Genomic DNA, 14,001 nt, shown 5'->3' with positions numbered 1-14,001 from the left:
TACGGTATTTTCATTTATATAAAAGTATATTTACAAAAGAACAGTACATAAGGAAAACTACCCAATACCAGCTCTAGGTATCATTAGATCAAATTATAGGTTCAGTTCAATCCAAATATCAATCTGTACTGCTTTGTGTTGCTTTGCTCTGAGCTTGACATTCTGCAGCCCATCCTTGAGATAGTATTTCCATGAGATTACATGAGGTGGTGCCAATCTGAAGATTTTATCATTTCTGACCATCCATACTCCAGCAGCCCATAATTATGATCTCCATTGCAATGTCTTTAGATAGCTTTCGAGATCGTGGTCAGAACAATTTCATCAAAAGCAGAAATCCCTCTTTGCTTGGTAGGGACCAGGTTTGTCCAACAGCTGAGTGAGAAAGGGCAATTCCAGAAGAGGTGAATAAGAGTCTCCTCTGTTGAATCAGCGCATAGAGCACAATTATAATCAACTCTGTCATGTAGTAGGAGCCGGAAGATCTTGTGAGTTAGTTCACGAAGAAACTTCACACGTAGAATGGTCGACCAAGTTTGATATTCCAAAACTGCAGAATATTTAAATTCATTTAGCATGCAACCTTTATATTTTCGCTGGCAAGCCCGATAAAGCAAGACCATTTTTGCATTTGACGGAGCAGCTTTCCATCAGTGCCTCACATTGACAAAAAAAATGATGGATGGGAATTTATTGACTGTTATTTCATTGTAGGACAGATGATAAACAAAAGGGGGCAGCGGTATTGTAGAGTTACAAAACTCCATAAACTAATCAGAAATGGCGGCGAAGGTACACACACGCTTAATGGTGGTAATACGGAGGTGGTTGGCCAGTTCCAGGGGCACCACTTGCCGGTCTCTGCTGATTTCCATGATGAGCAGGTGGCATCTGGTGTGAAGGATGCATCTCATGAGGCGGCGGTGGAGGGGCGGAGAAGCCCCCTGATGTCGCCGTGTACTGCTGTGGTGGAGCTGAGTACATATGGCCTGGATACTGGCCTGTAGCTGGTGGGTACCCTGAGTTGCCGGGATTCCAATTCGGCATTTGTCCGTTGGTGTTCTGGTTTTGAGCAGCGACACCTGGTGGTCCGTATGGTCCAGCTGCTTGAGAATTACCTTGCCATCCTGCAGTTGTAGGTGGTACACCGGCTGGCTGTGGTGCTGCTTGGTGTGCTCCTTCTGGTATTGTGTAATCCTTGCTCTTGTCACTATGAGCCTGAATGATAGAGAGAGAGACAGAGAGTGATGTTTTCCATATGGCAAGGCAAATCAAAGTGAGTTTGTGTTCTTTTAAAACGTGGAGTTTGCGTTACAAGTGACGAGGCAAACCAAAGTGGGTTCTACAAATGAAGCAAATCATATCCTCCAAATAATCATTTCCATGTCCAAAACACACTAAACAAAATGAACCCATTATACCTTTACATTGAGATCAGTATGACGAGAGTATGACAGGTGAATCTTACAGTAGCCACCATCGTAGATGCAATGCCCTTCCAATGCTTCCTTCGCAACTGTAGCAGTACTTGCATCTGAATGGTAAAGTGACCAAGAATCAGGTAGCTAGAGGATACCCCGCACTTGCTGTGAGAATTGGTTGATGAAAATCTGGGTTGGTAACATGAGAACCAAAATTAAAAATACATGACTTATTATATCTGATTATGTATAGTTGTAACAATATTTATTGAATAAATAGAACAATAAAATGGAAAACATTTTCCCATGCATGGTTGAATGTTGTGGTGGGTCTTTCTCCATGCATGATTGCATGTTAAAGAGGGCCTTATCCAATTCATAGTTGTATGGTGAGGTGGCATATGCTTGCATGGTATGGTTAGTTGGCCGTACTGATACGTGCGGAGGGGGGCGGGGGGACACTGGTATCCTGCAGTATCCCATCTTTTCCAAATTAAAAAAGAAAGAAAATTATATAAGGACACGGTGGGGACTTGGGAGCCAGCCACCAGCGACCACGCCGCCACGCAACTCTCCTCCCGACGGCAACCACGTTCGAGCAGGTAACCTCGATGGTCGCTAGCAAGGAAGAACATCCTGAAGGAGGAAGATGGCAATGTGGCCGGCAACAAGGAAGAAGCTCCGGGCAGGGAGAAAGATGGGGACTGCAGCTGCCAGCAAGGAAGAAAATTTGGGTGGATTTAAAGATGGTGATGGAAGCTGCAGATGAGCAAGAAGGTATATGCGGCGGCATGGTCGTTTCTTCCCCTCTCTGCAGGCGGCTGGAGAAAAGGAGTACAAGAATGGAAAATTGGAAACGGCTGGAGAGTTACTAGTCTAGGGTTTTCTGGAATCAGGCCTTACATGGGCTCTGAATGGACCGCTCAAAGTCTTTCATCAATAGAAAAGAGAGAACATATATTCAGTGCTAACTAAAAAAATCTCATCTAAAAATTATCATTAAATCTTTATTGCATGATGTTTATCCGTATCCCATGTCCACGTAGTTGTATCCCCGTGTACGTATCTGTATAGCAAGGAGCATGAAAAAAAGGGTGGCCAATCGCTACCGCCAATATACACCATCACTTGACATAACATAATTCAGAACAAATTAAATTACTGAATAAAAATCAAAAGGCTAAAGGATGTTGGCGACTATTTAATGCCAAAAAATGATATATTCTCTGGCCCATACCAGGGTACTGAATTAGAGCTTGTGTTCCACCGTTCTTCTCAAAAATAGCAATTTTCTGGACTGTACCGAATGCAGAGAACACCTGAAATTTAATCAATCATAACCAGCACACAATAAGCAAAGCAGAATCAAAGTCTTGAAGCCTATTTGAATAAGTATTTTCCCATTTTACTTACAGTATGGAGAACATCCACTGATACAGCATACTGCATATTCTCAATTGATGCAAGAAGAACATTACCCTCAGCCTCCACCCTCCTTCCATCAGCACCAACAGCAGGCTGCCAAGTCATATCAAAGGGAAATCCATGCAAAAACAGCAGAGTTAGATAAAATGGTAAAACAAATGAAACTAAATTGTCAGAATGTTTCTGATCCCTAGCAGAAGAAATACCTGCAATGTACTATCTATAGCAGAGGAGTTGACTGGAAGGTAGGGGTTAGTGTAATCCCTGGAAAATAAAAACAAAAGGGAACATTTAACAGCGGCGGACTGGGAAAAAAAGGTAACCTGATTGATAGAAAAAGAACTACTCCTAACAAGGGTAAGGAGCAGGGATGAAAAACGCTAGTCCAGTGACAGGTGTAGACTTGTAGCAGTATCCTCATACAATAGGTTCAAACATATACTTCCTCCGTAAAGAAATATAAGAGCGTCTTTAGTGATCTAAACGCTCTTATATTTCTTTACGGAGGGAGTACAACATAAGTTCCAAGCAAATAGCCCCGGCAACCATAAAAAAACTGAAAGCCAAATGTTATTATAATGTAAGCCACACAATCTAGTTATCCATGGAATGTGAATCTCACCCACAAAAAGTGCATATGGTGGCTGGGCTCCAGGGAGCTCGGTGTTTTTTTCCAGCAAAAATACATTTTCTACATATTATAAAAAATCTGAAAAAAAGTATACACATAAAAAAGCATATGTGTAGTATAAACGTACGAAATTTCATCTCTACTCCTAAAGGGGGAGTTGGTAGCCTGGTACACCGTGTTTTTTCGACCGTATTTTTTCGTCCCACCTGCCACCACCCCCTCCCAATTGTTTTTATCTCTTTACAAAAGATTACAGAAGGAAAAAAAAACATTTGCCACTCCTCTCCCGGACGAGATCATTTGTCTAGGATTATACACTTCGACGCTGTCGCGCCACCGTCGATTCCCAGGGACGACGCCGTCGTTCATCACCAGGACGCGGCCGTCGCAGATCCCCAGGACGTCGCCGCCGCCATCGCCGTGGATCCCCACATGCTGCCGGCACCATGGATCCCCACGAACGATGCATAAGGCGGCGAACAGTGCAGGACGTCATCACTGGAGAAGACCGTTCCAGCCTCTAGGTATTTTTCTGTTCGAGTTTGCTCTGTTAGAGGTACGTAGTTTGTGACATCAACAGCCAGATCACGTTTCGTCCATTCTCCCGGAACCTCACCATGCCATCTCCCAATCAATCCGACACCCTGCTCGGCGCCGCTGCTACTTGCTCCTTTGGTGGCTGCCTCCCATCCCTGGTCTCCCTTCTCCTTGCAGCCAGAGTCCTCAGGTGCCTCACCGGCGCCCCACCGTCGACCTCCCGGCGCCCCATCACAACCCTCCCAACCGACGCATCCCCCTGAGCCCTCGCACCACCTCCTTCCCCAGCGCCCACATCGCTGCCCCTCCTCACCACATCGCGGCCGTTAATGCCCTCAAGAGGCTGGGCCTGGAAGACTGCTTCAAGGGGATCATCTGCTTCGACACCCTGAACTCGCCGTGCTTGCTGCTGCCGTGCGACCAGGCGCCCACGATTTTCGACATTGCCGGACACTTCACTAGGTCAGGCAGCGCCGACGACCTGCCCAGGTGTCGCGTCCTATGCAAGCCCAACGTCGCCGCCATTGAGGTGGCCCTCAGGATCGCCAACATCAACCCTTACAAGGCGGTAAGTCTTGACGGTTTCAATTACCAGAAGTTGCAACATCCGAATACTTACTTTCCAGCATTCCAATTTTGTGTCTGACCATCAACTAACGAAAACTCGCTTACTTACCGCAGATTTTTTTCAACGACAGCGTCCACAACATTCAGGTAGGCAAGCGATTGGCCTCCACACAGTGCTGGTAAGTCATCGCTTGACATGTAAACCCTTCACACAGTAATGGATGCAACAGGTGCTGGCATTGCGATGTTCATTAGCTTAAAATCCTAGCCTGAGAAAGCTAACTTAGCACAACGATTATGAATTATGTTCCTTACTCTGTTACAATTCAAAGAGAAGAATGTGTTGATTAAGATCCCTCACTGCCTTTTACATCTTTCATTTGTGAAGAATTTTGTCTTCTTGCTTTCTTTCGATTTAGGTGGGAATCTGTTCAACGAACAGATCTTCCTTTTGGTGACTGCAGACAAGGAGGTAGAGCAAACAATATGCAGGCAAGTATGTTTTCTACACTGGACCTCCTATTTTGTGTTTGACTAAATTTGCAAAACATCGTCGGCCAACTTATACTTTCTTTTTCTTGGTGATTTCCTTGCTCGGTTAAACTGATTGCGCATACGAGAATAATTGCATGTATTTCTTAGTTTTTTCCGGTTTAGTACAATATTTCAGTTGTGCATATTGTTCTTCACTATATTAGTGACAGTGTGTGACTACCTCTCTCGAAGTAATCTTAATTTACAGACATATAAATCGATGCATAGGTTCACTTGAACTCTAGCCTAATTAACATATATATAATCGTATTAGGTGACCCTTAGATTTGAGACAATATACAAGATGTTCTGTGTAAAGTAGATGTCATGTACTTTCTGTTAGGCAAAGTAGATGTTTATTAATACCCTCCCAATAGTAGCTTTGTTCACTTGCGGGTTTTTTACTTGAGTTTTGTCATCGCACATAATGATAGAAATAGTGGGTTCTCGGTAAGAAAAGAAGGTAGGGGCAGAGGGTAGATGAAATAGTGGCACAGAAATGCCAATTATCATTGTTTTCTTTCAGTAGGATCGCTTTCGAGGTAATATATGAGACCACGAAGTGCCGTCTCAAATGAATTTGCATAGTTATGGATCTTATATGCATAATCTACTCAGGAATAAGTGAATGAGATTACAAGGATGAAGTATTTTTGTACAGACTTGTTCATGTGAAAGTACCTTTCACTACGAAAATGCATGTCCACTATTATGCGCATCTCTTTACCTTTCTTGTACGGGTACATGTTAAGGTGACTACTTTTGGACAACGAAAACGATTAAGCTTTTTAGATCTTTTGATTGATGTTAAAATCCATATTTCTGAAGATTTTGTAGTAGCTTGCATCTGAGTTCCGCATGAAAGAGCATAACAAGCCATTCTTTGATACGTGCGAAAGCCATTCTTTGATACGTGTGATGACATATTTGCCAATTATAGCAGGAAGGTACCCAGTTCATTTAACTGAATACCTGAAAATATGTGGGTGGTTTCGGTAGAAAAATATGGACGAGGTTCAGGTAGAACTTCTAGGAATTGAAAGTATGATGTGTGCAAGGGTATTGCTGTCTTCGCCCCAAATACTTTCTGTGGTGGGCAATGGGTATTACCTTGTCGTACATTAATAAAACATGATGGCTCTACTTGTACAACATTGCATGAATACCACAGTAATCCAGTACACCATCTCTTCTAATTCTTTTTGTCTGAATGGAAATGAATTAATTCTATAAGCCGTCTACATTGCCAGGCAAATGTTGCCCTTGATCCACCTTAAAAAGATGATGCTCGCCTGCCATATTTGCTCCTGAATGGATGTATGACACTAAGCATCCACCTGATCTTTAGAGTGCGGAAAATTTGTAATGTCTTTGCTAACACTCTCCTGAGTTCTGCCGTACTTTATTTTAAGTATTCACCCACAAATAGTGTAGATGGCGGGGACTTGTTGACAAATAATGGGGTGTTCTTCAAAACTATCCAAAATGGTTACCATTCTACTCAGATTTGGATCAGTTACATTGTTGTACTCCCTCCATAAAGAAATATAAGAGCGTTTAGATCACTACTTTTATTTGTTATACTGGGTGCAGAAGTCGTACATGCAAGTACTTGAAATATAAATAATGATGGAATATGCATCTTATGCATGTCAGATGATGATGAAGCTGTAGCTGATGGTTCCACTGAGGGAACTAACACAAGCAACTGATGCAGTTGCAACACAAGGTGGAGCTTACGGAAGCAGCATGGTGACGGCAGGATATCCAGCGGGCCAAGGTCGCTGTGAGAAGTATGAGACAACTATCTTGACTGGGACGATTGAGCCTCACCAATTCAATGAAATTATTTCCCTCGGGTTATGTTGGCCAAATATAATGCATATGATCCGTTAGACTGTAGGCTGGTTGCCCGTGACAGATGTCAAATATGAGGCATTGTCAAAGCACAATAGTGAATTCGACATGTACTTATGTGTATTTTCCCCTAAAATCATTTTGTGTGTATAGAGAAGTCGGTCACACAAGGAGGGGGGGGAGAGGGAGAGGTAGAGAGAAACGAAGCGAGGGAGGGTGAAGAAGAGTGTGTTGTTAATAAGTCGACAAGGGAGGGGGGGGGTTGAAAAGTCGTCAAGGGGGGCAGGAAGAAGAAGAGTAGTGGTTAAAAAGTTGTCCGCATCATAAGGTATATAATAGACATGATTGATGTTTAATCACTAGAATATGTATGCCAGCGTTGCAATGCACGGGCAATTAACTAATGAGGGGAGCCTTCTTTTTCTTTTTTTTTTGCTCTTCTCCAACAGATACATAAATTTGAACCACAAATCAGGCATGTGCGCGCGAGAGAGGGAAGAGGAGAAACACATTGAACTTTTTCATTCTTCGGATGAACATTTCTATTCATAGCTTTCTTTTTCCGTGGCAACGCATGTGCGTAGCGCCGTCGTGGTAGAGCGTGGGATGAAAGGTGGGTCCAGTATAAAACCAAGAGGTACTAGCACTAAGATAGGAAGGCGGTTGCCGTCCTTGTCCCTTGCTGCTGGCCTGCCACGACGGTGTCACGCACGGCGCCCGGCTCGTCCCCTTAATGGCGGTGGCGGATCGACACGGACAGGGCCGTGTGGGGTGGGGGGGGGGTGGAGAGTGGGGTGGTTGGCGGGAGACTCCTTGACGGTCCGTGAGCAAGAACGGTGTGAAGAAGAAAAGGTGTCATGGCGAAGGTGAGGTGGCCGTCAAGGGCATAGCCATGCCCCGTGCAACAGGGGCCGTGACAGGCTGATCCTTCATTCTCTGTAGCCACAATACAACTATTTGGCACTGTTTCGACTGTAGCAACGCTATTGGCCTGGGGCGTGGCTTCAGCCTGGCTATGACACTGGTGGGCGTCATCCGGTTTTAAAGGAGAATTATCCAGCGAGAAATGTCCCGCTACGGCGAAAAACCGAGCGGGAAGGGGAGGATCCGGCAGTAAAATGGAAAGGTGTATCATGGGGCGGATAGCCCATAGCAACGCATCTAGTAAACATATATGTTCATATGTGATGTACACAAACAAGACAAATACATAGATTAAAATGGGCTTTTCCTTTTGTTATATTTGGGCCAGATTTTTGTCTTTTTTGTGTAGCCTGCAAACAAACGTAATGTTTAACGAAACTTTACACATACATAGAGAACATGTATATCTATTTGTGGAGAAAATATTGATATTTTATGAAACTTCTAAATATATTTTGATTTCAAAAAAAAAAACAGGCTCCCTAGAGCCCGTACTATAGAACACCCGTCTCGTCTCACCCATCGTTATAAGACTATTTTCCCACAAGCAAATAAAGCCGAGGTCTTATTATTTCTATGTAAGGGTACATGACTAAATGATCTCCTTAAAAAAAAGCAACTTGATGCCATTGGCCTAAAATGCTTAGAAGTAATTGTTTACAGCATTGAGCACACCCTATCCACCCACGCAATTTGATACCCCTCTGATTTTCCCAATTAGTATGTTCCCACAAGTAATGCTTAGTCATTAACACTACGAATCTACTCATTTAGCAACACCACAAACCAGTGAATGATCACGACTTAGAGGAAATGACATATATAGATAGATCCTTTATCGGAAGATAAAGTATCCCATGGAAATCCGTACTAAGTGGAAACATGGCAATCAACGTCAGATTCCGACCAGAGATGTGTGGTCCTGATGAATATCTTTCGCCCCAGCATCATTTCATTATGTTTGCAAAAGCCACCTTGATCTTCCGTTCTTTCTCTCTCCTAACACTCACCAGTCCCCAGATCTCTTCCAACCAACCCCAACATAGTGCCACTAAAACATGCACAAGCTAGCTCAGACCTCGGATTCAATTCTTGCATGGCCCTGCAACATCCTCATGAAGAGTGCGCCGTTTCATGTGGGTGCTCCACAGCTCCCAAAATTGCGCAATAACATTGAAAGCCTAGCCCGTAATACAAAATGTGCGGTGGCACATTTCAGGGGCTCGGTTAGTAGAGGGGAGAAGCACGATGGGATTTGTGCGAAAAAACAACCGTGAAGGCAAGTGCGCTTTACAAAAATGTGTGGAATAAACAGACGGATGATCCAGCTCGCGTATTTCAGATCAAATAGCTCATGTTCTGGTTTTCATGGGATACTTTATCTTATCAGGAATAGCAATAACCAAAGGAAACCAAAAAATAAACTATACCTGCTGCGGTGTGATTGGAACTTGATGTTCAAATCCTTATGCGCAGAGAAAGAAATCCGCAAGTGGCAGGATACTACATGATCCGGAAGCAAGTATCTACATTGTATTCAAGTCTCATACAATTCAGTTTATAATGGGCACAAGACAGTATAAGCATTACCCACAATGAGTTATACAAGCTAAGATTAAGAGATATCACCTTGGGATGCTTCTTCCATCTAAGGCTTCTCTTGCTGCTGATGCAGTGGGTGCATCAGTATACTGGATCAGTGCCTGTTGGGAAATTTAAGATGGGGGTTTTGCCTTTTTGCAATGATCAAGTACTTGAAACAAAATGAAATATGGAATTACCTGAAAACCTGCAGCCTTCTCAAAAGTGGCTATTTTGTGAACAAATCCAAAAGCAGAGAAAACCTGAAATGCAATAGGAGATGAGGGTCATGTATAGGAGTAAAAAATAAGTCTAGGAGACCAATCTACCGTAAACAATGGTACATATAAACAATCGATAATTAAATGATGCATAAACCATTTTTCCGAAACAAATTAACTCTTGTGTTCCACCAAAAAAATCAAGGGGGAAAGGTCTTAAAGAAACACACTCTACAGCCAAAGAGTGAGACTGAACTGTCAAACAACCAGCTGGAAATGATCCCTAACAAAATAATCTCAAAAGAAGCATCGAATAATATACTAATCTTCTAAAGGTTTGGGAATTTAACCTTTCGTCAATAACTTGGATAAACAATGAAGTGACCTACACTGGAGATAAGCGTGATGATGAAGGATGATTAGAAAATGGCATCCTCAAGATGAGAGTTCATAAAAACTTCAAATGCAACAGTTAGAAGACAGAGGAAGCAAACAAACATGGTATCTCTCCAATTGCAGGTGGTGATAACGACATTTTCTCCAAGTTAACATGGGCCTGCTGATTCATGCAGAATACGTTACTACGAGATGAACAGCTATGTAAAATCTTGGATTTACAAGGATCAGGTCAGGTAGACTCCCTTGGATATCTTCAGCCAATGACAGGCATCAAGAAAACTCAAATTTATTGTTGCCTAATAAACCCAGGCGTCAAAGTTTTTATTAAGACAGGGTAAATAAATAAATTTAGAACTCACCAAATGGATTACATCGATGGTGACGTCACTAGCTTGAACACCCTCTATGGTAACAAGCAACACATTTCCAGCAGTCTCACCAGGGCTCTTATTGTTAATTATTTCTTGTCTATTTGAATACTGGATGTAAACAGTTTTGCCTCGAATTTGTGCTGGTTCTGAAGATGATGCAAAATAAGAAACCATTGAAATGGCTTGATTAACATCGGTCTGCAAACAAATAAATCTTCGCATAAGTGATCCTGGCATTATCAATTTTAACATATAAATCAGTTAGTTGTACAGAATTAACCAGACAAAAGCAAATGTACAAACCTTTTATTTCTAACTATAGAAAGTTTTCAAATTATGTATGCGGTTACAAGCTAACCAATGATATAAATTATTATGCTCCCTCCGTCCCGATACATCCGTACATCCGTATCTAGACAAATCTAAGACAAATAATTCAGGACAAAGGTACATTAATGCCCACAAAACTGCAATCTACTCCAGTAATTCTGCAATCCCCACTTACTAACACAACCAAATTGAACACATGCAGAGCATCCTATATCCCTAGCATAAAACCAAATGAATAGTGTCATATGGAATCTTACAACCACAAAAGATCTTAGCTGCACATGCTTGGATACAAGTTAGCTACAGATCAATTCAACATATTGATGCAATAAGCTTTCCATTATTACAGAACTGAAGTCCATTAGCTCAGAAAATCCAATCATTCAGCTCCGAACCATCCTACACTGTCATAAAAAAAACAAAATCCAGCGTTTGCACATATTCCACAGCCCCCAGCCTTATCAATCCATACAAGGCAGAGATGCAGGAGCGGCAGATGGCCTCAGAAGGCCCCGCATAAAGTTTGTAGGGGATAAATCCTAACTGCTCTTCACAAATCCCACAGCGAACCAGACTAAAATAAGTAGATACGGGAATAGTGTACAAGCCACTAAAGCTCTCGTTATGACTGATCCATAAAACTGAAGAAACCATTACCCCACGTGTTGACAATTGATGTGCAGGCCAAATAAACCAACCATGGCCAACCTACCCACAGTGCGTGAATATTAGGCATGAGGCCTTGCTACCCGTACAAGATCGCTAACAAATTCCACGATTGCGCGACTAGATCCAAAATTGACCTGCAACTACATGGATGATCGTGCAAAATAAACTCGAAGGAGTATACGGAAACCAACAGCGATCCGGAATTTCCCACCGGATCGCGCGTATCGACGGGGGCAAGGGGGACCGGGGTGAGGGGGTAGTAGGATGTCTTACAAACTCGACGAAGGCCTGATTGCGGTTGGCGCCGACGCCGGATTTGGTGTTGACGATGCGGCCGAAGGGCTTGCAGAGCTCAACGAGCTCCTCCTCCGTGCACTCCCAGGGCAGGTTCCGCAGGTGCAGCACCTTCGACGGCGTCTGCGTGTACCGGAACTGCTGCCCAGCCCCACCCCCGCCGGACGACGACATCACAATAGGTCTTACGCGTGAATGGCAAGGTTGAGGGTCCAAGAGTTCGGTCTGCCCGTGGGGACTTGCGTTTTTGTTTCCCAAACCCAGCCCGAAAACTGGAAAATTAGATCTTTTGCTCCAGTTTACTCTCCATTTAATAATTTACCCCGAGAGGCTACCAGATGGGACCCGGGGCCACTGTCATTGAGACAATCAAAAGGCAAATCATCAAACCCCATATAAAATGGGGTAAATCATCAAATCCCTCCCCCCCAAAACTATACCTTTTGAAGATAAAAAAGCGTGCCGCCTGACTTTAAATTAATAAAGCCACTAAGCATCCAGAACAAGTCACACAATGTAAGGTAAAAGAACCAAGTAGTTTAGACGGTCAAACCGGCAAAAAGAAGTACGACACTCGAGCCGTTAGAATACTAGCAAAGGATAAAACATGGACGACACTAGAGCCCTTCTAGGATGGTGAGCTTGATCCATGTTCAAGATGGAATTTGTCGTAGCCAGAACCCGCAAAATCAAAAGCTCCACCACATCCTTGTGGCTCGATATTAAATTTGTTCCATGTTGTCCATAAGACCCAGCAGAAGGCGGAGAACCCAAACCAAAACAACCTCTTGGTCTGGCCACCCAAGGCGCGGGCAAGAGGCAAGAGGTCACCAAAGGAGTTTGGTGCCCAAGTAACCTCAAGACAATCCCTCAGGCGGCTCCAGAAGAACCGAGCCAAGGGGCAAGAAAAAAGAATATGATCCATATTTTCAGCGAGCCCACAAAGTGCACAACAGTCTGACCCTCGGACGTTTCTTTTCTTGATTTGGTCTGTGGCTGGCAGCCAACCACGCATGGCTTGCTACATGAAGATCTTAACCTTAAGGGGCACTCTGGCACGCCAAATACCCGAGAAACGCGAAGAAGCCAACCCAGATGAGAGTTTAACGTAAAGGGATTTGACAGTAAACCTATTGGATGCTGACGGGGGCCACGAAACTGAGTCAGCCGACTCCGAGAGCACCGAGAAGACAACACCGAGGCGGTGCCACTCTTCCAACTCTTCGGGAGACAACATCCTCCTAAAACCTAAGTCTCAATTCCTGACCGGAAGCTCCGTGATGGAGATCGAAGGAAATGAATGGTAAGAAAACAGGGTAGGAAGGGAATAAGAGAGAAGGCCATCTCCCGTCCAGCAATCCAACCAAAAACGAACAGAGCGGCCATCTCCAACCAAAAACTTAACCAGGGATATGAACTCGCCTTTAACATCAAGGAGTTGACGCCAAAACTAGACCAACCATTCCTAGGGGTGCACAGGGGGCTGCAGTCAAGGAAATATCTAGCCTTGAGGATTTGAAGCCACAATGCCCCAGGATCGATAATAAGAATGCGCCACCACCACTTAATAGTAAGTCATTTGTTCATGAGAGAGGTGTTAATAATGCCTAAGTTCCCAAGTTTTTTTGGCCGGCGCATGATTTTCCACTTGACCAACCTATATTTCTTTTTGTTATTTGCGGTGTTCCAACAAAAACCACTCATATGTTTGTCAAAACCCGCATGGCTGCTCTCAGGCAAGCGATAGAAGCCCATCAGGAAAGTGGGGAGGGGGAGAGGAAAGCATTGATTGGGCACACTGTTGCAGGGTGGAACCCTAAGTGGAGATCTTTTCACACTTGGAGGGGGGAAAGGATGAAGAACAAGAACACAAGAGATGAATTCACTCAAAACAAAACCTAATCACACATCCATTAGAAGCATGGTTGAGATCCACAAGAATACAAGAACAATCCAAGGAAACAAGCACAAAGGTAAGGTTCTTTCCACTTCTAAGGAGGTGAGGTCTTGATGATAGCCTTCTCTAAAAGGAGGTCTTGATATCCACTTGGGATCTTCTCCTAAGAGGAGTGGTAGACGAGTGAAGCTTTCTCAGTGTCTCACATGTACTTTGCTAACCCTAAAAAATGTCCTAGGCATGGAATATATAGCTAGAGGGAGGTAAGGGATGACTTGGAGGGCGAAACAGGAAACCCTTAGCCGAAACCTGGGAGGGCCGTGCGCATGTGGTAAGTGAGGCC

At 43.7% G+C, this 14,001-nt stretch overlaps 1 protein-coding gene across 3 annotated transcripts; it reads right to left on the bottom strand.

The window, feature by feature from the left end:
* Positions 1–676: 676 nt before the first annotated feature.
* Positions 677–12,048, bottom strand: LOC123091964 (polypyrimidine tract-binding protein homolog 1). 3 transcript variants are annotated; one of them, XM_044513596.1, is made up of 10 exons: positions 11,741–12,048; positions 10,457–10,666; positions 9,678–9,740; positions 9,526–9,599; positions 9,327–9,422; positions 3,053–3,110; positions 2,835–2,939; positions 2,659–2,740; positions 1,422–1,534; positions 677–1,218 (listed from the first exon to the last, which is right to left on the bottom strand). In XM_044513596.1, the coding sequence occupies exons 1-10, from the start codon at positions 11,933–11,935 to the stop codon at positions 805–807; spliced, it is 1,410 nt and encodes a 469-aa protein (XP_044369531.1). In that variant the 5' UTR covers positions 11,936–12,048; the 3' UTR covers positions 677–804. The 3 variants fall into 3 exon arrangements, with proteins under 3 accessions (XP_044369531.1, XP_044369532.1, XP_044369533.1); XM_044513597.1 differs by having other exon boundaries at positions 942–1,218; positions 1,469–1,534; XM_044513598.1 differs by lacking the exon at positions 677–1,218 and having other exon boundaries at positions 1,464–1,610.
* Between the last annotated feature and the right edge of the window lie 1,953 nt (positions 12,049–14,001).

This window comes from Triticum aestivum, chromosome 4B, assembly GCF_018294505.1.
Source record: "Triticum aestivum cultivar Chinese Spring chromosome 4B, IWGSC CS RefSeq v2.1, whole genome shotgun sequence".
Lineage (NCBI taxonomy): Eukaryota > Viridiplantae > Streptophyta > Magnoliopsida > Poales > Poaceae > Triticum > Triticum aestivum.
Note: the sequence above shows the minus strand (reverse complement) of the source record. Positions and strands in the feature narration are given on the sequence as shown.

Bases quoted from the DNA above. Each gene is read 5' to 3' on its own strand.
- LOC123091964 (XM_044513596.1), bottom strand. From the start codon at position 11,935: ATGTCGTCGTCCGGCGGGGGTGGGGCTGGGCAGCAGTTCCGGTACACG. The intron at 3,111-9,326 runs GTATAGTTTATT...TTTATTTTCCAG, and splicing joins TTCCAATCACACCGCAGCAG to GGATTACACTAACCCCTACC. The intron at 2,741-2,834 runs GTAAGTAAAATG...ATTAAATTTCAG, and splicing joins CAGTGGATGTTCTCCATACT to GTGTTCTCTGCATTCGGTAC.